This window comes from Muntiacus reevesi, chromosome 15 (assembly GCF_963930625.1).
Source record: "Muntiacus reevesi chromosome 15, mMunRee1.1, whole genome shotgun sequence".
Taxonomy (NCBI): domain Eukaryota; kingdom Metazoa; phylum Chordata; class Mammalia; order Artiodactyla; family Cervidae; genus Muntiacus; species Muntiacus reevesi.
Window position 1 is genome coordinate 54,503,018 of NC_089263.1, and position 25,426 is coordinate 54,528,443.

Sequence of the window (25,426 nt, forward strand, 5' to 3'; positions counted from 1 at the left end):
TCCTGAAACAGATTAATTCTTCAACTATATCCCATGTTTAACTGAAACCTGTATTTACTACTTTGATCTGCTGATGACGGTCTTTAATTTAGCTCCACTGTTCTCTAGGAAGTATATCCAGACTAAGCTGCCGAAGAGGACACAATTACAGGGAGAGGCAAAATGAACTATCAGAGCAACCAAACGGAGACAGAAGGGAGCGTGTTCACATGGCGACAATGGAGAGGATGGGAAGAGGGAGGAATGGATTAGAGTGGGGGCAGTTTTTGTTACTCTGCGTTTGTTTCAAGTCACATACTCCTGGAATCTGACCAAGTTGCTAAGAGAAAAAATTAGGTCATTGCTTTCAGTTGTTTCTCTGTTAGAGTTTTAATTCAATAAAGTATAATCACATGCATTACAACTAAAAACAGGGGCAATGTATTTCAGAAGCTATTTTGGAACTAAAGCTATAAATAAATTTCATATTCCAAAGATTGAAAAATACATTTTTGATCAATAGGAAAAAAACAAATCTGTATTTTAGAGCACACAACTGTAAAATGTCCCTGACTGGAATATGTATGCAGATGCTGGTGCTAATTCAACAGTATTTATGAAAAGGAAACAGAAGTTCTTTTGGCCTGTGGGTTGTTAAAGTTCATGAGAAAATCTATAGTTCCCCTAAAGAGTGGGTATTTACTAAAAGAATTACAAATCAATAATATATTCTCACTGTTCTCACATTTTCAGAGCTGTTTATGCAGTGTATTCTAAGGTCATTGTGTAAAGTCAGTGACTAAACACCTGGTCCTTCATCTGAAGCTCTTCCAATCTAGGCATTTATTTTGGAATTTTATACACTAGTCTTTTAATATAGTTACTGTTATGAACCAGGCTTCTAAGCTGCAACCACAGAAAACAACTTCAGTTGGCTTAAACAGAAAAGGAATTTATCTGAAAGGATACTGTTAGCCCAGAGCTGCTGGGAAAGTTGGAGAGCAGGCTCAGAGTACAAACCACAAAGGAAGACTGCGAGTTGAGTGCTACAGCACAGAAACAGCCCAGTGGGACCTTGCGTGGCCTCGGGACCCAGGCCAAAACTGCTCCTGGACAGTGAATGCCATCACTGGCACCACTGATACCGACTTCTCTCCTTTCCCACTAGGTGTTGCTGTTCCCACCCTGCTTCCAGAAAGAATTTTCTACAGTCCCCAAATCTCTGTGCCATCAACGCTCTAGATTCAAAAAGTCTAGGTCACGTGGGGGAGCCCTGACCACAGAGACAACTGAGAAAACACCGGGAGGTGGGCTCTGTCTTCTATCAAGACCCATGTGGTAAGGAATTGCCCAACGCAAAGGAGTTCCTCACTCAGGGCCACTGAAAAAGTCAAATAAGACCTGGGAATACTTATCTATCCAGGAAAGAATGGCCTGCTTAGCACAAAGCCCTCTGTTCTCTGGCTAAGGGCTCAGAAGCAGCCTGAGTGGTGACCTACCCAGCTAGCCCACAATTCCCCCAGGTACGCACTTACCCCACCCCCAAGCGGTTCAGTACCAACATGCTCACAGCTGAGATTCCTCTGAGTTGCTCCTGCACCAGTCTGGTTGGCTCTTACCACTAGGCCACAGTGCCTCTCGTCATCATGCTTAGAAACTGGTTTTCACACTGCTCCCGTCGCACCATGCCCAGATTCCTGGGCTTCAGGTTGGAAGAGCTGGTGTGACTCACAGCTTCATCACTTACAAGTCTGGGAAAATGCTAGTTATTAATTTCTGAGCCATACTCATAGGTTGTCAAGATAACCAAGTGAGGAAAGTAAAGGCTCCATGTAGACCAAAATTATAAGCATGATCTCATTAGTTAACAGCCCTGATAGGTATGATAAATTCCCTAGTTTTTCAGGACCATGGCCAATCCAGATCTCTCTGGTTCTTCAGGGTACTAAAGTCACATCTTTATTATAAAAAATTAATTTTGTAATCAAAGCAATATATGCTCATAATTTAGAAAGTCAATAGAAAGTGTATCCTAAAAGTAAAACCTTCTGCCTTTATCTCTCCTTCACTCAGTCTTGCTTCCCAGAGGCAACTATGCTCAATTTTTTAGTATCTGACTATTTTCTGATATTTATCTCTTTATAATTTTATAAATTTTATTAAACCAACATTCAGTGTTCAAATCATAATGACTACTTAAATACTACTTACTGCTGAACCAAGCTGTGTACTAGAATTATGTTTTCTTCCATATTTAACTTTAAATTTTTCTTGGAAATTATTAATTTTCTCTTTTCTCACTTGCTTCACTTTTAATAAATTAGCAACAGCTAATTTTTCAAAAGTGTACCAAAAGATCTGTAATACTTCTTTCAATGTCACTTGTCACTTAATTTTCAAACATTCAGGTAATTGGTCTCTTCCAAGATATCTACTTCTTGGAGACCTTCTTCCTCCTCGTCCAGTCTAGACTAGATACCCACTATATCTAACGCACAGCTAGTATCAAGGCTTTTCTTTTCTTCTTTCTGGTGTTAGACCCCATTTTTTGGATCCCACACTTTCTGGTTCTTACTTCATCATTTAGTGGAATACATCCTTAGCAGCTTCCTGAGTAGGGGTACAGGGGAGTTTAAATTTTTTGAGGCATGACTAGAAAACGCCCCATTTATTTAGCCTGACATTTGATTGACTGTTTGGCTTTGTGTTTAAAACAATTTTCCATTATCTTTTTAAAGGTACATTCAGTTGTTGCTACTGGGAAGTTCACTATCACTGTTTCCTATTTCTTGTATGGAACTTACCCTTTCACCTCATTTTAGAATCGTCTCTTTTTCTCTGGTGTTTTCTAGTGACGGGGATGAAATTTTTTAAATAAAGAAATCCCTTTAGCTTTGGCAATATTTATTATATTACTCCTTAGACACTGTCGTCTCTTCCATTTTCTCTAGTATATACTTCTAAAGCCATTATTTAAGATGCTACATTTTCTGGATGAATACTCCAGTTTTCTTATTTGTCTCCACTGTTGTCCATCTCTTTGCTAATCTGTTCTACTTTCCAGATTCCTTCAACTTTCCCGTCCAATCCTTCTACAATTTTAATTTCTAAAAGCTCCTCTTTTCACTTTTATAGCATCCTATGTATGTCTCGTTGTTCAACGATATATTCTTTTATGTAAGGATATTTGGAGTCTATTGACGTTTTCTTCTCTCCCTTCATTGTCTGTTTCCTCTAGCATGTGTTCTTATTGTTGTCTCAATCTGGAAGCTTTTCTCAAACATCCAGTGCACCCTGGATGGGTTTTTATATGGAAGACTAAGGCAGTTAACAGCTATTTGGAAGGTCTGTTGCACAAGCAGGCTTGCTGACTGCTGCCTTTCCTGTAGGACATCTGGAAGGCAAACGGCCTTTTCACTGTATAACTCCTGAGCATCACCTCATCATGAAACCCCAAAGCAGGTCTATATACTCTTCATATAGACCACTTCTGGAGCACCAGTTTATTGTCTGGTATCTGTCCAGTTTGGGGCAGAGCAGGGAAGGGTCAGAGAGTGTGTAGGCTCTCACATAATTCCAGATCTCAATCCTGTGCCTTATCCCCACCCTTCTTTACAGCTACTTCCAGATGTGGAACCTATTTTCCTTTCTTTGAAAATAAACCTCAGGACTCTTTTGTTTAAAAGGGAATTGAGGAGGCAGGTCAGGATTTGCCACCTAGCTGCAAACGATGTCAATGCAAGAATAGACAGGTGGATCACTGAGCAGAATGAAAAAGTGTTAAACCATGTATTCACGGGAGCTTAATAAAGGGTAGCACACATGAGTAAGCTGAAGCCTCATTACCTGTTAATTCACCTCCCTAATAGTGATTGCCTACTTCTCTGAATAAAACACATTCTCAATGTAAGCCAAGAATCCTCCCTTTTATCCACTTGCCAAATTACTCTGGCTGTCTGCCTATACTGCCTCTTTTTATGATGTTCTTAAAACTATTAAATCACCTCTCCACCTTGAAGAGCATATGTTGTCTCAAGGTCCTAGCTTCCCTTGATAGAATTTGTCTCCTTTTAAAACTGGGCTTTAATTTTTAAAGTCAAATCTAATCTGGAATAAAAAGGTTAACAGTCATTAGTTCATAAACATTTACTCAGTGCCTATTATGCCCCAGGCACTGGGGATACAAGGATGAGAACACTATGATCCTACACGCAAGCTGCCAGTCTAGTCTCACAGGCTTTCTTAACCAGGAGTCTTACACGGAATCATAGAAGACAGAAAATATTTTGGGGTCTATTTTCTTAATTCTCTCCAAAGTGGTATGTAACTGGTACCACACTAAATGCAGTGGAGAGATGCTAATTCATTACACGTAACAGATGCCTCAGAGTATTATAGGTTCAGTCTGCTTGCAGAACTCTAGTTGAGGCTTGAGTGACAAATGGCCAGATACGACAGTTTGATAAATGGTATGCACCAGTTTGCTAGGGATAAAATTACAATAAAGTCTTAAGAACAGTAATTACTTTAAAAAATTTTGCAAACAAGTCTCAATATGGGGTTTAGTCAATATAATTAAAAAATTATTTTTTAAAACTTAAAAAGTTAGTTTTAGAAGAGACTGTGGTAGTGAATAATATATGCTGTGATGATATTCATTTAGCAGTTAACATTTATTGAATGCTTACTATGTCCTGGGCACTGTTCAGATCACTTGATATATATTATTTCCTTTAATCCTCATAATCCTACCTCATAGTGTTACTATTCTTATTTCACAAATGGGAAAACAGGGGCTTAGGGATGACTTACTTTAAGGTTAAACAAGTTAAAACATGATAGTAAAGAATTCAAATCCAGTTTGTCTGGTTTCAGAGCCTGAGATCTTAAGCTTTACGGTATAAAATCTCTCTTCAAGTGACTAAACAGTCTCCTTCCCATGGGAATGGGGTAAAACCTTTGCTGGTTATGGTTGGTTATATATAAACGCTAGTATGAACAGTCCAATGGGTATGGGGGAAAGGTAATGCCTACATGGTGTGCAAAATAACAAAACACCAAATAATTCAAACTCTGTAGTTTGAATAATGAAAAATTTGAATAATAGAGTTATGTACACCCAAATTTAAGGGCATATTTGCTTGCTTGTTTTAAGTAACCAAAATTAAAAGTTCTACAAGTAGTGTTGTTTTACAGCTCTAAATGTGCTCCAAAAAAAAAAAAAAAATTTCTAGCTACTAATAAATTATACGTATAAAAATTAACTCAACATAAAAAAAGAAAAAAACACTCTAGATCAAATATTATCCAAGATCCCAAGAGCTAGTTCACCATTTTACTTCCTGTTAAAAATTTAACAACAAAACAAAGAAACTATACCAAGGGATGCTTTCTCAGTTTTAAAAACAGTCAAGTATACACAATACACTTTGGTTTCTTATTATTTAAATGTTTCGAAAATAAAACCATTTTGAGAAAAGAGAGATTATTACACCTTTATGGTAACGCTGCAAACTGTTTTTCTGTAGAGGCATTTTCTGACAAATCTGGTTTTACAGAATGAAAGAATGGTAAGGCAAGCTGCTAGGCTATTTTTGATAACGTATTTTCCTATAGTCTGACATCTAATGGTCTACTATTACTCACAGTTTTTGTTTTGAACGAGCAAGAAAATACTTTAATGACGTTTTGATTTGGCAAGAGAACAAAATTACTACTACTACACAGGAAGTGGTGAAATAAGATTTTAAAAGATTCTTTATGTAATAGAAATTTCAACTTTTTTCACTCATGCTTATCAATGTCTTCCAATAATCTTTCCCATTTTATCACTGACACTGCTATTTAACTGGGGCTTTTACTTTTTTCAAAGTGCTACTGACTTGTTGATTTAGCCACACAATACAGATTTTTTTTCCAAACTAGAAAAATGTGCTTAGTTTTCCTTACTTAAGTATATATCTTTTACCCAAATCATTAACATTCTCTGCCAATCTGCAACCTTCTAGTCTTCTTTTAGCAAACACTCATCAGCTAAATTTCTGAAGTATCTTCATGTCATATAGCTGGTTTTCTTTTATTTTTTTTTTAGGCTTGTTTTCTTTTAATATACGATCACAGAAAGCTAAGAGTACATTCTGTCAAGACAGCAAATTCCATTTCTCTCCCATGGAAGGTCTCTTTCCAGCTCTGAAATGTTATGATTCTAATGTTTACCACAGATATACACTAAAAGATATATTCTTCGAGTGTAGCTGTAGTGCAATTATTTGCCTATAACACAAAAAATGTGTCATTCCAACTTAGTAATTTTAGTTTAAATTAAATGAAGAAGGCATATGAGTTTAAGAACAAACTGTGCTTTATACTCCATAAGCTGTTGCTTAATGCACAGCTGAACTTGAAAAGATATAGAATATTTAAAAAATTTAAGTCAGAAACCTTGTCCAATTCTTTGATTCAAATAAATCTCTATCTAAATGAGACTATCTTCATTTTTGTAATGAACTTCCATTCTTATTCTAAATACTTAAGTATCAATAAGGCACTGAGTGCCTTATATATGAGAATCTAAGTTACCCAAGGAGTCTCAGATCAAGAATAACCTTGAAATCTGGGAAACAGGACTAGCTCAAAGCTCAAGAGCAGACAGGGTGGTAGCTGGGTAATTACATATTCTCACACCTATCATCTTACATTAGGGAAGAAAGAGCCTCAAGTCTCATCTATTCTTAATCATTAGTTTTCAATGCTTGGTTTTAATACCAAATGAAGAGCCACATTAACACTAACGCTCATTCTGTCTCAGATGTCTTAACTACAGATTTGAAAGAACTGACTCTGTCACATCCCAAACACTGAAATCATGGAACATACTGGTTGTGCTTTCAATCTGGAAGACAAATGTGCAATTCAAGAGATCAAGATTAAAATTAAAAATCAGAATTTCATTACCTTGTGCAAGCATGTTAAATTCCAAGAACAGTGCTATGTGGTAAAGCTCCATGGCTTCTTCTGCCCTGGTCATGTTTGGCTTCCCAGCGACGAGAGCCTGAACTTCACTGAGACTCCCCACAGAGGGGCTACAGTGCAAAACGGCCAGGTCCACCATGTCGGTATACATACAGTGTAATATCACTTTTGCGTATTTTTTTGGTATAATGGACTCATCTAATATAATTCTTGTGGGAGTCCTCAAAGTTCGGTCTGTGATTTCTTCACCAGTCCGTATCCTTCTTTGTAATAAATTTCGAAAAAATGGGGACCGTGCTGAAATAATAGCCTTATGAGCTTTGAGTTCTTCATCTAAACAGTTCTGATTTCCACCAAAAGCTTCAACCAGTTCAGAGTCTGAAGAAAAACTAAGGACGACATCATAATAGCACATGTAATCAAAGAGTCCACGCATATCTACATCAAGGGAATTTGGTGTTCCAAATTCTTCCCTAAGCTGAACGAGGATATCAACATTTTGAAACCTTGAGTCCTCCATTCCAAACTCTCCTGTGTAAAGGTAGTGGAGCAAAGCAGAAAACATGGGCATATCTATACCAGCTGTATTGATGTCCATGATGATCTCTGCCCCATACTCAGGTGAGGAGGAAAGTAGTGTTTTAAAAAATGGACATCTTGCCGCCAAAATGGCACGATGAACAGGAAAGCAAGTTTCTTGAAATATTAAGTCTACATCAGTACAATACTTGTACTCATAAAGATCGGCCATGTCTTTCTGCAATGTCCGGGCTTCTGGTCTAGCCACACTGGCTTGTAAAGAAAGCTCCTTTAAGGCTGAAGTTCCCTCATATTCCTCCACTAACGCATTGACATCTCGAACATCCCACCCAGAGAGGAGTTCTCGCATCTGCTTGGCGTGATCAGCAGACCGATTAGATTTTCGACGCTTGATAAACTTCTTTTTGAGGGTGGCCAGGCCAGAGGTTCTCTTTTTTTTGTCTTGTGGTTTTTCATGGCCATGGTCAAGACTATATAATTTTGATTCACAACCATAGCCTTGCTGAGAATAGGATGATGTCCCTAAGAAGGAAATTAAACAAGTAAAAATTTATTTCTTTTTTCTTAACAGTCATTTTCAACATTCAATTTAACATTCATTTTGTGCTAAAATTTTTACAGACATTTCTGAACCATTCAAGTAAAACTGATTTCTGTTTCCATAAAGGAAGGTTAAAAAAGTTTAAATAACTCATTTTTACATGAAATATAAAACTGGGAAAAACAGAGCAGATTATTCATTGTAAAAAAAATGCTATATTTTTATAGGCACGATAAATGAAACAAGACACAAGAAACAATCAAAGATCAACTGTGCTACAGCAGCTCGGTTAGGATAAGAATCATATAAGCCAGATTTACACTTCTGCGTATTTGCATAGGAAAAAACATGGATGCTACAGAATTATTATATATATATTAACTTTTTCCATAGCTCAACCCTCTTTTCACTCAAAAAGACCACTGAAAACACAATCCTATTTATATCCACAAAAGAAAATGAAGTTAGAAAAGCTGAAATGGTTACCTATAAAAGTCTGCTGGGCTTGAGAATTTCCCCCTACCCTCGGGGAACATGAATGAGGATAGCTAGATGCATTAGCACCCATTTTCTTCAGTCACTCAGGCATTCCATCTGCTGGTTCTTCAGAGTATGATCCCAGAGGCCTTTACGAACTTTCAACCCTGGATCCAGTAGCCTCTTTTCATCCATTTCTTGATATGAAACAAAAATAATTTTACTGTTTCAAATGTATCTCAAACTGCACAGCTAAAAAAGAAAAACTTATTAAAAACAGCTTTTATTTGCAAATACTAACATACTGTCAAATTCACACGTAAAAACTGCAGAAATGTGATTAGACGGCTATGTCTGAGTCATGAGTCAGTGCTACCTGCCATTTTGTGCCAGAAAATGCACCAGTTATATATACTCTAAGAGAGCAGAAAGGACCATATCAGACTTACTCAGGCATGTGGCTGAAAGAGGGGGAAGGGCAGTTCCAACTATCCTGGGTTACTTGTTCTGTAGCAATTTTGAGGAAATTATAATAAGTACAGTGAGGAGACATAAGGAAAAACAAAACTTTCATCTTTCCTCCCCATAGAGCCCTGAAATGAAAACACTACTTTTTTTAACCTGATATTATGGCTTAGGAAAGACAGGGCAGTACCAGTAAGAGATAATTTTAACAATTACAGGATAAATTCCACATTATAGAACCTTAACTCTCAGAGCTGCAAGCTGAAGATATAAGCACAAAGAGAAGAAATTCTATGAGAGAAGAGTGTTAACAGGATACTTCTAAATCTTTATACCATCCAGATATATAAAATTTATTTGACCAGAAGCAATAATGGTTTAAGAGAAAACACAATTTAAAATCTATTATTGGAACTGTTAGGAAACCAGTCAGCAGGCAGTTAATATGGCCTCATAAAGAAGGATGAAACTTTTTAACAGTTACACACACATCACAAAAGCCCTGCTGGAAAACAGAACTACGTCAGGATCCTCAGCATTTGCTTTCATTTCCGCTGCGCAGTGTAACCGGAGGAAGTCAGATTTAAGAAAATCACTTAACATTTGTGCTTTCCGTCACTCTTTTCCCACTATGATCATATGGAAATTTGTTTATCTAATAAGCACAGAATTACCTACCTACAGTGTTCAAGAGGAGACTGGGAAACTCTAACTAGATACTATGCAAAGTAGCAGTAACTTCAATCAAATCATATGCTCATGAGTAAATTTAACTTCCTATTTGAAATTTACCTACCTATCATAGAACACAGAACATTAGACTTTTCACTTCAGTGCACACTAGTGATGCATAGCTGCCAGAGATATGACAGTACGCTCTGTTAGGAACTAACCAGCAAGGAATCCTGAGGGTTTAATATACTGACCATTTTGTGAATGCTAAATGGTCCATAAATTACTGTTTCCAGAAAAGTCAGTCTTCTTAAAGTCTGATGCTCAGTGTAGGTAAATTTATGTTTTCTAGTCTTAAATATTAAAAAATAGGGACATCCTTGGTGTTCCTGTGGCTAAGACTCCAAGCTCCCAATGCAAGAAGCATGGGTTTGGTCCCTGGTCAGTGAACTAGATACCGTAGGCTGCAACTAAGACCTGGTACAGCCTATATATACACACACACACACACATAATGTATATTATATACTGTATAATTATATAATGTATATTGTATATATACATTATATGATATATATAATGTAGAAATATATATATATATGTTATATATATTATATATATATAATGTAGAAAATGCAATCTTTTGTAAGTCATTTTGAATGCTGTCAGTTTTTATAAAATAGAAACTAAATCTGCTGTGTTAATTTCAGTTCAAACTGCAAAAAACAGTTAAGTTTAAATAATGGGCTTCCCTCGTGGCTCAGTCAGTAAAGAATCCATCCGCAATGCAGAAGATCACCTGCAATGTAGAAGACGGGGGTTCAATCCCTGGGTCAGGAAGATCCCTTGGGGGAGGAAATGGCAAGTCACTCCAGTTTTCTGCCTGGGAAATACCATGGAGAAAGGAGCCTGGTGGGCTACAGTCCATGAGGTCTCAAAAGTCAGAAACAACTTAGCAACTAAACTACCACCACTACCATAGTCTAACTAATAAATCTTAGTTTTTGAATTCCTTAAAAGCCTCAAGATTCTATTACATTTTTACTGGTTCTTTAAGAGAAAATAGGCTTTCTAAAAAAGTAATACAAATCAACTTATTTACAAAACAGAAACAGATTCACAGACATAGCAAACAAACTTAGGGTTATCAAAGGGGAAGGGGAGGGATAGAGGACTAACAGATACACACTACTGTATATAAAATAGATAAACAAAGAGCACTTAGTCTATAGCACAGGGAACTATAGTCAGTATCTTTTAATAACCTATAATGGGAAGGAATCTGAAGGTGCACACCTGGACCTAGCACAATACTGTCAATCAACCATAAATATTACAACAAAAAAGAAAGAAAAAACAGGATCCTGGAAGCCAAGTTTGTGGCCTTATTTACAAGTCAAGTCCTATTCTCAGTCACTAAAAATTTGTATTTAAAACTTACAAACAGCATAAGCAATCCTATGCGAACAAAGAAGTCTGAAATACACTAAGAAAAAATCCAGAGTGAAAATATGCAAAATAAAAGCCTTTACCAAAATGAGAAAAAAAATAGAAAAAAGATGAGCTCTGAATACGGACGTAATGGTGGATGACAGAAAGTGCTGGTAAAGTGTCACTCCTGTGGTAGTCCTCTTCTCACGTCCTTCTTTACTCGTTCTTGAAGTTCCACGTTGCTTCATTACCTTGTTTTGCTTTTTGATTTCTAATGACTGCAGAGTAAACTCACTAACACATCACAAAGTGTGCTGAAGAAGCAAACCAGGAATGGAGACTTGCGTCCAGATGAAGAAAAGCCAGAGTGTCTACAGAAATGGACAAAGTTAACTTGTTCTCACTCCATCACATAAATAAGATGAAGTTGACTATTCTCTCTTCATCATGTGTGTGTGTGTGCATGCGCACAAACGAATTTCAGAGAATTTCAGAGAATTTCACAAAGTTTGCAGGGACAGAAAACAGTTTTACACTGGTCTGTTTGAGATTTAAACCAGGCCAAAAATGATTTTTAAAAAAAAGCTCAATTTTATGATTAGCAAAATTAGATACTCTATAAAGTATTCACAGAAAGGTTAGAAAACCTCACCAGCCCCAATGAAGACACAAGAACCCCCAGCAAACACTAGAGAAGTCACAGCTGAGATACTGATGCTTGGCCATTTGCCACGATAATTAGCACCAGGACAGCTGGGGTCTCTGATGAAGTGACTTGAGATAAAAAAGTCTTCAGGACTTAGGGACAGTGTCTCTTTCTGGCAGCTCCTAGTCAATGGAAATCCCCTTCAAGATGGACTGCTTTGGGTGACATTCATATCTCCTATTAGAGTTCTGATTACTAAAGTACACAGGCCTTGGAAAGACTTGATGGGAGAAACTTTTTCTGGATCAGATATAATCCTTAAATCCCTCCTGTGTCCCCAATCCCAAATCCTAGGAGTCACTGAAGTTACTAAAGCCATATTTCTTGAAATTCTCAGGAAACAATTTCTTAGGTAACCAAAAACTCATGCCAAATGGAACACAGTATCTTGTTATTTATTTCTTAATTGAATCTGCTGCCTTCAGATGCTAGAAGTGAGAGTTAGTCACAGTCTTAAACTCTTCAGGGATATTTTCATTCTGGGCAAGCTTTGACTGTCTCCTACATAAAGCATGATGAAATGTAACCTTTGGATGATAGACAGGAAAGGGAAAGGGAGGGCCTCAGGGACTGGGAGAGGCCCACAGGATGCAAATGGTCCTAGAGAGCTGATATGTCATTTTCCCAGAATCACCTTTCTCAGAGAGCTCCTGCTAATAGCTGACATGACCAATCTCTATTAGAGGATCCAACTGGCTTAAAATAAGCTTCAGTGATTGTAGCATATTCAACTATGGGAGAAAGAAGTCATGCTTAATTCAACAGAGAGAATTAACAACCCAATGAAAAAGAATTTAAAACAAACATCAACCTCTCCCCCAAAACCCCCCTCCCCCCCAAATCCCTAGGCCAGCATTTCCAAAGAGTTTTCCCAGTGTTTTAGAAAATGCAGAATTAAACAAGGCTTTACTTTTCCTTACTTCAGAACTTTTTTTTAGCATCTCTGAAGTGCTAAGGTGCATTGTGAACATCCAAAAGGAAGTATTCAGCTTAATCTAAAGAAGCCCTTTTGCCCCACAAAGCAGTAAAATAGACTGGCATAACACACTTGGAAAACTCTGACCTTTGCCATAAAAATGTTTTTATCCTTTAGGCTGCAGAGAGAACAATGAGGGTCAGGTACAGTAAGTCCCATACATAAAAGCCTTCAAGTCTGTGAACTTTCAAAGATGCTAATGTGTGTTCCATCGCCATCAGGCATGAGTGAAGCTGCACCTTGCTTTCCATTTCCTATTGCCACCTACCCTTTGGCTCTACATCTCCCACCTCCTCTTCCTCCACCAGTCAGGACTCTTGCCTGTTCACTTGATGCCAGCTTCTCTATGCCAGCCGTTGTACTGTACCACTGTGCTTTTCAAGGTACTGTAAGATTAAAAATGTTTTATTTTTGTGTTTGTTTTCTATGTAGTATCTGTGTGAAAAGTATTATAAACCTATTCCATATTCCAGTGCAGTACTATATAGCTGATTGTGTTAGTTGGGTACCTAGGTTAACTTTGTTGGACTTAACGAACAAACTGGACTTACAAACGCGCTTTTACTGCATCTGAGACAGTTCTCTCTCATAACTAATTTATCACTTACACGGGATAAGTACATTTAACTTCTATGAATCTCAGTTTTTATAAACCGAAGTTGAGATGTATGGGACACGACATGTACAAAATAAGTCAAAATAGGGTTCCCAAAATTCACTGAAGTGTAAGACTTATTGACTTGCAAAATGAGGATGGGGAAGGGAGTTATTTCTATATTAAATGTTACTGTTTCAATGAAAAAAAAAAGGCAACTGAATTTTGAATTTTAAACATGTTTTCCACCTAGTCCAATTATTAGGTATAATTAAAGAAGAACAGCAATGTGGAATACATGGGACTATGAAAAACAATTCATAATTTAAAAGAAATGCAAAACTATAGTAATATTTCACTTCTGTCAAATCTAAGAGGACTACATTATTCAAATCAGGATACTTGAGAGTGAAAAAGGGTACCACCCAGGCCTAATAAGGCAAAGCAGGATGAATGATAGCCTCTATCGCCAAATCTCACATTTGTAGAGCAGCTAGAAAAAAAATTTAAAAAGAAAAAAACCCCAAAATCTAAGCATGTTTTACCCAAAATAACAGCTATCATTTATATACCAAACTCTGCTTAGAGCCTTTATATGTATTAAACCCATTTGATTCTCCAAATACCTCTCAGAACTTTCAGTTCTATCCTTGGACACATAAGAACAAAGCAAAAAGACTGTGAACAGTAAGTCAGAAGCAGTCAGCAAGACTTTTGCCTTTTGAAGGCATCTTCAAATAGATAAGATCAAAGTGGAAGGGGGTTTAGACCCTTGTCTGGGTCTCTAGCAGAGGTTAAGTGAGACCCAATGGGGCAAGCTGGACCAGAGCAGCTTGGCCCAGCTATCCCCAACACCAAAGCCTCTGTTGTCTTCTAGCAACAAACCATACTCCTCCTAACTGAGGCAGCTCTAGAAGCAGCAGGATAAATGTTCTCTAGCAGGTAGGAATAAGGGCCTACAAACAGAGGGTGGAAAATGATTATGAAGCCCTCCAAGAACTTGCTCAATCAACTTTTATGGTAACTGGTGTCGTTTGGAACTTCTGTGTTCATAGCAGGAAGACTAGTTTTGAGCCAGGCACACATTATTTGAGTGAATAAATGAAATCACTTTTCTAATTGGGGACAACTGTTTTCACTGCTGGTTTAGTGGGCTTTCCTGGTGGCTCAGACTGTAAAGAATCTGCCTGCAAGGCAGGAGACCTGGGTTCGATCCCTGGATTGGGAGGATCCCCTGGAGAAGGAAATGGCAACCCACTCCAGTATTCTTGCCTGGAGAATCCCATGGACAGAGGAGCCTGGCGGCTCCAGTCCATGGGGTCACAAGAGTTGGACACGACTGAGCAACTAACACAGTGCTGTACAGAAAAGCAGCTCTGGATGATATGGAGAAGGAGATGACAAATCTGAGTCTAGACAGGAACCTACAGAGGATCAATAGAGGGAACTATAGCTGAAATCAGAGAACATGCTCAAAGCAACTAAGTTTGAAGAAAAAATATGGAATTTCTTACAAACTTCACTCAAAGACAAAGTTTAAATTTTCTGACACCAACTCAGCGAGTGTTAAAAAACAAAATACAAGGGCATATTTCTTGTTGATGAGTTTCTGTGGGCTCCCCTGGAAAATCTGAAGAAGAAAACATCCTGATGAATCTGACAGTAAGCCTGACACTATGGTTGCACATGGAGAAGAGAAGAATAACAAAACAGAAACATGAATACAACACTCAAAGGTACCTTCATAAGGACATCAAATGCTTAACTGTAACTTCTGATTGATCGTCAGGAGAATCAGCAGGTGAATGGTCCTATGAATTATTCAAGTTCTTACAAATAGGAAGACAATAATGGTTTAAGAGCGGGAGTTAATTTTGTACTAAATCTTCTATTTTTCCTCCCATCACTCAAGAGTAGAAGAGTCTAAACAGATATGAGGGAAAACCCACTAGTTTATATTTTCAGCCAAGAGTAAGGTATATACAATGTTGCTCTAGCCTTAATAATGGTCACTCATTCCATTCTGACAGGCTTCTGTCCATCAGAATACCTCTGATACTCCAGACTCTGTCAGGATGTCAAATGAAGAGGTATTTCTCCTCCTAAAATTCTCCTGAAGTTCATAGTTAGAAAGAATCTTGCAGACATAAGTCCTAGCAAAGAAGCAGGAAACTTCTCAAACTGTAGGTTTGAGGATGAACAAGTTTTAAGAAACCTCCATTATGAAAGACCCCTCTTACAGAGACAACAACACCTCTTAGGTAAAATGAGAAGTAGAAAGTCAGACAAAACTCTTCCCCTCCTAAGGATTTTATGAGGTCTTTCTTGGATAAATGATAAAATATTCTCCCCTTTCTTTCCTCAATCCCACTGCTAATCCTGTGCTAATTACTCGTAGCCGAAATGCTAGATGAGAATATTATAGTGCGAACAAATCAGACCAGAACACATATTCTAGGTCTTGTTTCTGTAATACAAGTCAGCATCTCAAAACACCATTTTGCATTTGTTTAGGGCATCTATAACAAAAACTAAGACAACCCAGATGAAGTCCTTATCACAGAACACATAGTAAATTGGTGAGGGAGGTGGTGGAAAGGAAGAAGTGGGATGATGATAAGGTCTACTTTGCAATGTGGTTGGCAATGCTGTGAACCAAGAAGAAACACAGGACAAGCAATTTGTGGGTGAACTGGGAGTAATAAGGATAATGAGCTTGAGGTCCCAGAAAGACATACCAAGGAAGACATAATGCAAACAGAGAATACATTAAAGGAGAAATCTATAAACAAGAGTTTCCTAAGATAGCTGACCTTCTGTATCCACAGATTCTGCATCTGCAGATTGACCCAACTGCAAATAGAAATTTTTCAGAAAAAAAAAATTCCATAAAGTTCCAAAAAGCAAAACTTGAATTGGACACATGCTCTCAACTATTTACATGGCATTTATACTGTATTAGTTATTATAAGTAATCCAGAGATGATCTCAAGTATATGGGGGATATGTACATGTTATACACAAGTTCTAAGCTATTTTATGTATGGGACTTGAGTATCCACAGATTTTTTTAACTGTGAGGATCCTGTAACCCACCCCCCTTGGATATCAAGGGATGACTATGATATTTTCATTGCTCTAGAGGCTTAACACTTGGACATATAATACAGCATTATCTCAGTATGATAATTCATCTATTTCTGATGGAAGGTATCATTTATAAATGTCCTGTCAATGTTTGCAAAAGATAAAAAAAGAGTCTCAGAACAATAGAAGGACTAATATTATGTGATGCTACTTAAATGAGGTACATAGAGTAGTTAAAGTCACAGAGACAGAAAGAATAATGGGGATTGCCAGGGGCTGGGGAGCCACTGGCGAAAATGAAAAGATCTGCAGATGGATGGTGGCGGCTGCATAACAGTGTGAATGTACACTCATAACTGGTTAAAATGGTAAATGCTATGTTACCTGTATCTTTAATCATAATTTTTAAAAAGTAAATGGAAAAAAGCCCCACTAAGACAGGAAAGCAATGACATGAGGTTCCCCTTTTACATTCTTCTAATGACTATAGCAGAAGTATCTTCTAATAGAGATAAATAGTTTACAAAACACTTTTCGACACATGAAGTCATTTTTATTCTCGTATCAAGTCTTCAATGTAGAGAGGACAGGTTTCATCCTCTCATCTCTGAACGAGGCAGTTAAGGTAGAAACACAAAGTGACTTATCTAAAGTAAAATATTGGGTTGGCCCCCAAATTTTATCCATACAGTAAAATGGCAAAGCCAAACTAGATACCAGTCATTCTGATCCCTAATCTAGTGTTTTTCCCCTCAACAAGGAAGCATCTCAATAGTCCTCAATCTTGTATCAACCTTTCTGATGGGAACAGCCATGTCTTCCTTATACTTCTTTACATATAACTGCACTGTTGATTTTGTTACAGTTCTTAAACTGTTAAATTTTCTACTTTATCACCCAACTACAGTTATAGGACAGATCTTAAATTAATCTCTAGTGCTTCCCATTGTTGGTGAACAATAGAAAAGTTTTCTGATTGTGGATTATACTCCATAAACATCAAACCCCTTAGCATGCAAACACCAAAGACAATTACGACTATGGTTTTCTATTTTCACTTCTTCCTATCACTTGTTTTTTCCTCCTGCGCAGCAGATACTTTTGTAGTTTCTGCAATAAAGGAGAGAAAAACAACAAACGTAGAGAGACTAGGAAGACAAAGCTCAACAATTACCAATTTGTAGCAGTTTTATATCACTATATCCCAACCCACTTTCTATCTAATCTCTTTGGATTATTTAGAAGCAAATCCCAGACAGCATATTATTTCATCTGTAAATACTTCCTTATGAATCTCTAAAAGAAAGGATACACGAGAGCAACTATAGTACCATGATCACAACTAAAATTATGAACAATAATTCCTCAGTATGAACTTCCCAGGGCAGTGCTGACATTTCCATCACTGGTTTATTTTTTCTTAAGTTTGTTTGAATCAGGATTCAAATAAGGCCCATGCATCGTGACTGAATGACTATGTCTCTTAAATTTCCTTTAAAAGGTCCCTCCCCAACCCTTTCCCCCTTGCAGTTTTTTTGTTATTGAAGAAATCAAGTTATCTGGTTGTTTCCCATAGTCTGAATTTACCAAATATATCACTATGGTGTATCTTAACATGTTTTTCTGATCCTTGTAATTACAGTAATTGACAGATCTAATGACTTAAACAGATTTGGGGTCATTTTGGTACTTTTAAAGTTTGTCAAGATTGCTTCACAGGTGATGATGTATATTTCCAACATAGGTATCAAATGTCTAGTTCTCATTCTCAGTAATCACCAACTAGAGTCATTAATTCACTAGGGATTGCAACATGATAATATTCTATCATTCCATCTTTATTCATTAACTAAAACATTTTTGTAAGAGAAACTCACCCATCAACTATTCAGTTGTTAGCACAGAAACATCAGAATAAATGATTCTTTACCTTTATTTATTAATTTTCTTTGGCTTCAAAATCACTACAGACAGTGACTACAGCCATGAAATAGAAAGACTCTTGCTTCTTGCAAGGAAAGCTATGACAAACCCAAACAGCATATTAAAAAGCAAAGCTATCACTTTTCCAATAAAGGTCTGCATAGTCAAAGTTATAGTTTTCCCAGTAGTCATGTAGAGACGTGAGAGTTGGACCATAAAGAAGGTTAAGCACCAAAGATGCTTTTTAAACGTGGTGCTGGAGAAGACTCTTCAGAGTCCCTTGGACTGCAAGATCAAACCAGTTAATCCTAAAGGAAATCAACCCTGAATGTTCATTGGAAGGACTGTCACTGAACATACTTTGGCCACCTGACGCAAAGCATCAACTCATTGGAAAAGACCTCGATGCTGGGAAAGACTGAAGGCAAAAGAAAAAGGGGGCAGCAGAGGATGCGACGGTTAGATAGCATCACCAACTCAATGGACATGAATTTGAGCAAACTCCGGGAGATAGAGAAGGAGAGGGGAGCCTAGGAGTGCTGCAGTCCAGGGGGTGGCAAAGAGACAGACATAGCAACTGAAAAACAACTAATTTTCAACAATTAACATCCCAGCATTTCTCTAAAGATGATCAGCAAGTTAAAAACAATTATGTGTTCACAGATGTAAACATATTTGATGGGTTTCAATTATTTGTAGTTATCCCTGCTATGACACCACCCTTATGGCAGAAAGTGAAGAGGAACTAAAAAGCCTCTTGACGAAAGTGAAAGAGGAGAGTGAAAAAGTTGGTTTAAAGCTCAACATTCAGAAAACTAAGATCATGGCATCTGGTCCCATCAATTCATGGCAAATAGATGGGGAAACAGTGGAAACAGTGTCAGACTTCATTTTCTTGGGCTCCAAAATCACTGCAGATGGTGACTGCGGCCATGAAATTAAAAGACGCTTCCTCCTTGGAAGGAAAGTTATGACCAACCTAGACAGCATATTAAAAAGCAGAGACATTACTTTGCCAACAAAGGTCCATCTAGTCAAGGCTACGGTTTTTCCAGTGGTCATGTATGGATGTGAGAGTTGGACTGTGAAGAAAGCTGAGCGCCGAAAAATTGATGCTTTCGAATCGTGGTGTTGGAGAAGACTCTTGAGCGTTCCTTGGACTGCAAGGAGATCCAACCAGTCCATCCTAAAGGAGATCAGTCCTGGGTGTTCATTGGAAGGACTGATGCTGAAGCTGGAACTCCAATACTTTGGCCACCTCATGCAAAGAGTTGACTCACTGGAAAAGACCCTGATGCTGAGAGGGATTGGGGGCAGGAGGAGACGGGGACGACAGAGGACGAGATGGCTGGATGGCATCACCGACTCGATGGACATGAGTTTGAGTAAACTCCAGGAGTTGGTGATGGACAGGGAGGCCTGGCGTGCTGCGATTCACGGGGTCGCAAAGAGTCGGACATGACTGAGCGACTGAACTGAACTGAATCCCTGCTGCTGCTGCTGCTGTTGCTAAGTCGCTTCAGTGGTGTCCGACTCTGTGAGACCCCATGGACTGCAGCCCTCCAGGCTCCCCCGTCCCTGGGGTTCTCCAGGCAAGAGCCCTGGAGTGGGCGCCACCGCCTTCTCCAGTAGTTATCCCTGCTGCTGCTGCGGCTGCTGACACTCAAATTTACCATATTTGAACAGTGGAAGCTTATTCACATTAGCTCCCAAGACTTTGTAACCATTGTTACTTGGCTCAGAGAGCTTCTTTGCTTTCTAGGGTTATACCTTATTCTAGGCATATCTTAGCTTTTTCTTAGACCTGTAATCAGCCATCTATTTAAATGAGCCCTTTCCTTTCAGTGGGAAATGGTATTTAGAAACCACAATCTGGGTGCTAAGGGGTCTGACTGCCTTTTCAGTACAGAGTTAGGAAATGTCATACACATGTGCATATACATACACATACATACATGAGTATATACTGATGCTTCTAATCCAAACTCAGGTTTGGAGAATTTTTACTTAATCTCATTAACTTTATACCTGTTTCTCCTTTCTCGCATGCCAAAACCCTATTCTCAAAGCTGCCTTCATAACTGTTCTTTTATTTTATCTCACAATATACACACAATAGCCAAGACTTAAAATGTCAAACTATCACCAACAATATGATAAACAAAAACCTTTCTGGGGGACAACTCTTTTTTACCCTTAGGATTTACCCAACTCAAGATATCTATAAATTACTGTGTATGTAAGTCACTTGGAACAGTTTGCTTTGGGTGATTATATCACTAACTGAAAGTACACTTTATTTCACTTTTGACTTTCAGGCAGTATATTTTTAATTAATGTTGCCATATATGTCTGCAAAATGTTTAGATGAATCTAAAGTCAAAACCATAAAAAAAGATATACTCAAAGACAAGTTGCTCTCTCGGTCTACTTTAACCTAGTCTCTCCCTACCCCACAGGTAACTTTAATAGTATTTTTATATAATACCCTAAACTCCCTCTTTTTTGGCTACTATCCACTGGCTCCCTACTTTGAGAAATACTGAAATTGCTAGTATCTTCCTCTTATCTCAATCCTCCAGTACCGAATTTTAAGTAATATATTTATTTACAGTTGGTATCTACAAAGTAATCAGTGAGCTTTTCTACTTTTCATAGTCTTCCCACATATTTGGTAATTAAACTCTATCTATAGAATTTAACAATAAAGTACTACATACTATATTGTCTCTCAATTTTAGTTTCACCAATAAAATTTTAATGTTCACCACCAATTCAAAATACTAGTTTAAGAGTGTTATTCAGAACACAAGTTCACAATTCTTTATCAGGTAGAAACCTTTGGAGCTAGGTATATTCTAAAATTCAGACTCCTTTCCTTCTCTTTCTCTCACTTTTAAAAGAAAATAATATGATATATGAAATATTTACTATATACCATGGAAACAGCCCAGAGAGGTCTGTCATATTATCCCCTATTTTGCAAAATTATCCCCTATTTTGCAAAATTATTATCCCTTATTTTGCAATAAAATATATTAAATATTTAGACTAAGCTATGTTACTTCAGGTTAGGTTTTATTGTCAAATGAATTCAGGTCATATTATCAGTGTTTGCCATTAAATGAGTCTCCCTAAAAAAAATGGCTTTCAGTACTTTTAGAATTTTGAATTATAAATAAGACATTGTGGACCTGTAGTCAGTAGCTTAAGATCATGTATAAAAATAGCACTTTCCTTACCTACCTACCACCAATAAAAGGACAAGTCAGAAAACATTTTTACTCATTTTAAATAAAGATATCTGTTAAATTGCATTTTATTATAAAATGAAATTGTGTTACTGCAAATAGAGATTATTTGTTCGAGTTTGGCTTACGAGCATTTTACTAAGCCCATGTGGCCTTTTTCTAATATAACCTGTTATAATTTAAAACAGCTTGTTACTCTCCTGTTGCTATTTTTTTTTCCTATTAAAAACTAATTCTTAAAAAGGATATTTTTAAAAGTACATCCCATTCCACCAGTCTATGCAACATTCTTTTAAGGATAACAATTAGAATTTTTAAAACTAGAAAATGAGGGGGAAAATGCTGATAAATGAGGTGAGTCTGGTTCTTAGAACTCTCACTCTAGTGCAAATTCATACTATATATTCTTGGTATTCTTAATATTTCTTGTTATAAATCATTTCTTAAATAAAATGTCTGCTTTTTAATGCATATTCAGCATTGTCTGAAATATGTTAAGCCTTAGCTTTTCAAATGATTTTAAAAAGGTAATCTTCAAGGAATCATGAACAACATAGGAGTAATCACAAGGGAAACTACTAAACATCATTCTAAATAGGATAAGAAAACCAAAACCAGTGAAAGAACGATTAAATGAGATACTAAATTATTAGAAATGTTAACTGTAGCAATTTTCTCATTTATGAAAATTAAATGTACATTTAATCTTTAGAATTATTATGCATTCGGATGTGCATTAAAATATGAAATTAATATCAATATTTAAGTAGGTTAGCCAAGAATAGAAATGGCAAACATTTAGTGAAAATAGTCAATAAAAAACAAAAACTGGAAGTGAACCATGTTACACATATTTTACTCCTAGACATCAAGCATGTGAATTATCTTGAATTTAAGCACAATATTTTAGGGGGCTGTTCCCAAATTTGGCCATTAGCTACAGGACTTCCATATTATTAACCTAATTATTTTTCTCTATACCCACACATTTCCTTTGCATAAAGAACAGACAATCAGTTTTGAATTTTAAATCCCTAAATAATTATTCAATGCTTATGTTTAACTGCTGCAGGAAGGGGGACCCCTTCCAGGGCATGAAAGTGGGCTCTTGTCTAACACTCGGAAATGAACTATCCGAGGAGACACATGTGCTGACAAAGAGATTTTATTGGGAAGCGGCACCCAGGCAGAGAGCAATAGGGTAAGGGAACCCAGGAGAACTGCTCTGCCACATGGCTCGCAGTTTCAGGGTTTTACGGTGATGGGATTAATTCCAGGTTGTCTGTCCAATCATTCTGACTCAGAGTTCTTCCTGCTAACCAACATGGACAGCATATTAAAAAGCACCTTACTTTGCTGACAAGCTAGTCAAAGCTATGATTTTTCCAGTAGTCATGTATGGATGTGAGAGTTGGGCTATAAAGAAAGCTGAGTGCCAAAGAATTGATGCTTTTGAACCATGGAGTTGGAGAAGACTCTTGAAAGTCCCTTGGACTGCAAGGAGATCAAACCAGTCAATCCTAAAGGAAATGAGTAATGAATATTCACTGGAAGAACTTATGCTGAAGCTCCAATTCTCTGGCACCTGATGCGAAGATCTGACTCACTGAAAAAGACCCTGATGCCGGGAAAGATTGAGGGCAGGAGAAGAGGACGACAGAGGACGAGAAGGCTGGATGGCATCATCAACTCACTGGACATGAGTTTGAGCAAGCTGCGGGAGGTAGTGAAGGACAGGGAATCCTGGCGTGCTGCAGTCCATGGGGCTGCAAAGAGTGGGTCGCGACTGAGCAACTCAACAACAACAGTGATCTAATTTGAACAGAAAACTAATCGTGCTATTTGGTGACAGCACACATGCACTGCCATCAAACAGTGTACACACACTCCTCTCTTAGTTTTGCTATTTTACAGGGTTAAAATATAATTTTTTTTCTTTATTGAAAATACGGAAACAATAATTTTTAGCATCTCTGTAATTTTTAGTTGTCTATTTCTTTCTCTCCCCAAAAGGGTTTTTGCCATCTATGACTAGAGTTTGAAAAGTTGAGATTTACACTCTTGACCCTGCATTTTAAAGGGTATAGAATAGACCATAATATACAAATAAATACATGCTAAACCTTCTCAGGCCTACCCACTCCAGAACTTACGTTTTCCCATTCACTTACGAGAATTACACATTTGCTATTTAAATTAAAAAAAAAGAAAAAAACCACAGAGTTTAACAAAAGGCAATTTCCTAAAATCTGCCTCAGAAAGACAGCTAGTAACTATTTCGACTTTCCTAGCATTTATGACATAAATCAACTTTAAATAGTTTTAGGTAGGGATATTTTACAAAGAGTTCTAGAAAAGCTATCTTCATTTCATAAAATATCAGGGATAGAGAGACATGGACAAATATAAATTTTACTTCATCTTTTAAAAACCCCTAAATATTGTGTAAATATGCCGTAATTTATTTTACCAAAACATACTGAGAATCATTTCTAACTTTTCAATATTATAAACAGTCCTGTAATCCTTTTACCTCTATCTTTAACCACCGTAACCTATGCCATTAGAATAAGTATCAGGAAATAGCATTACTGGATAAAAGGGTATATATATATTTCTGATGTGGAGATTCGTCAGAAAAGTTGCAAATTTACATTCCTACCAACTCCGCATGAGAACATCAAAACTCTGGTCATTATTAATGTTTGTCAATCTGATGGGGAAAAATGATCTCATTATTCTAATCTTCACATTAAAAATTATGAGAGAAACTGAATCTCAATGTTTTTATTAGCCTCTTTTCTTTATACTCTTTGGCTATTTTTCTATGTAGTTGTTCCTTTTATTAATTTGTGACACTTTTTAATGTTAAAATATCAAGGCAGAATATATTAGCCTTTTAAAACTATGATGGCTTTTGTCGTGTTTAAATTTTTTATATAGTCACTTTTTTCATTTTTCTTTTTGTAACATCTGGGTTTCACGTTCCCTGCTGCAAACATTTTTACATCAGATACAAAAAAGTTCTCTTAATTTTTGTTGTCTTCTCCAAATTAGATTATGTAGGTAAACACACTCCTCAACCACAGCAGAAAGCTGACATTAGATAAAGAGTTTTACAGCACAGCTATTATTAAGTAATTCAGTGTGCTAATTTTAAGAAATTTATTAATTCCTAATATGAAGATAATTAAATTAACTGGTGTTGCCTGGAAACAAAACGGATATTTTTTCTGATTAACAGGAGGATGCTTTTGGGGAGAAGAAACTCAATTAGCCTTATCTATTCATATGTTGTTTGTTGAAGACATCTGGACATCCAGTGTCAAAACTGCAGGCATCTTTCCTTCATCTTTCTCCTCTATAACAAAGTGGTTCACCAATCCCACTGCAAACCACTTAGACTAAGTCACAATTCATTATCTTCCTTGAATTGTCACAAATGAATCTTGGTCTCTCCTTCTAGGCTAATTAATACAGCACACCAACACTGAATTAATCTAACAGAGGTTCAATCAAACATATACAATAAGTACAAACTCCTGGCCACAAATCCTGACTACGTGAAGTATTTTACACTTAAAAGTGCCAACTATGTGCCCTATGCTAAGTGTTGATGGTTATAGTTATGAGCAAAATATCTTGATTCTCATGTTGCTTACAATCAAGTGAGAAAAATGGACATTTAAACAATCTGTTGTTTTTGTTTAGTCAATAAACAGTGTCCAACTCTTTGCCACCCCATGGACTGTAGCATGCTAGGCTTCCCTGTTCCTTCACTATCTCCCAGAGTTTGCTCCAATTCATGTTC

The 25,426-nt window shown here is 37.1% G+C and overlaps 1 protein-coding gene across 1 annotated transcript in view; it reads right to left on the bottom strand.

Annotated features, from left to right (window-relative positions):
• Positions 1-25,426, bottom strand: part of BTBD7 (BTB domain containing 7) — a 98,659-nt gene that overhangs the window by 58,833 nt on the left and 14,400 nt on the right. The window contains exons 2-3 of the mRNA XM_065906235.1: positions 8,519-8,706; positions 6,934-8,013 (exon numbers count right to left, since the gene is read on the bottom strand). Coding sequence (XP_065762307.1) covers positions 6,934-8,013; positions 8,519-8,600 — 1,162 coding nt within the window. The 5' untranslated portion in view covers positions 8,601-8,706. The remainder of the gene's footprint in view (positions 1-6,933; positions 8,014-8,518; positions 8,707-25,426) is intronic.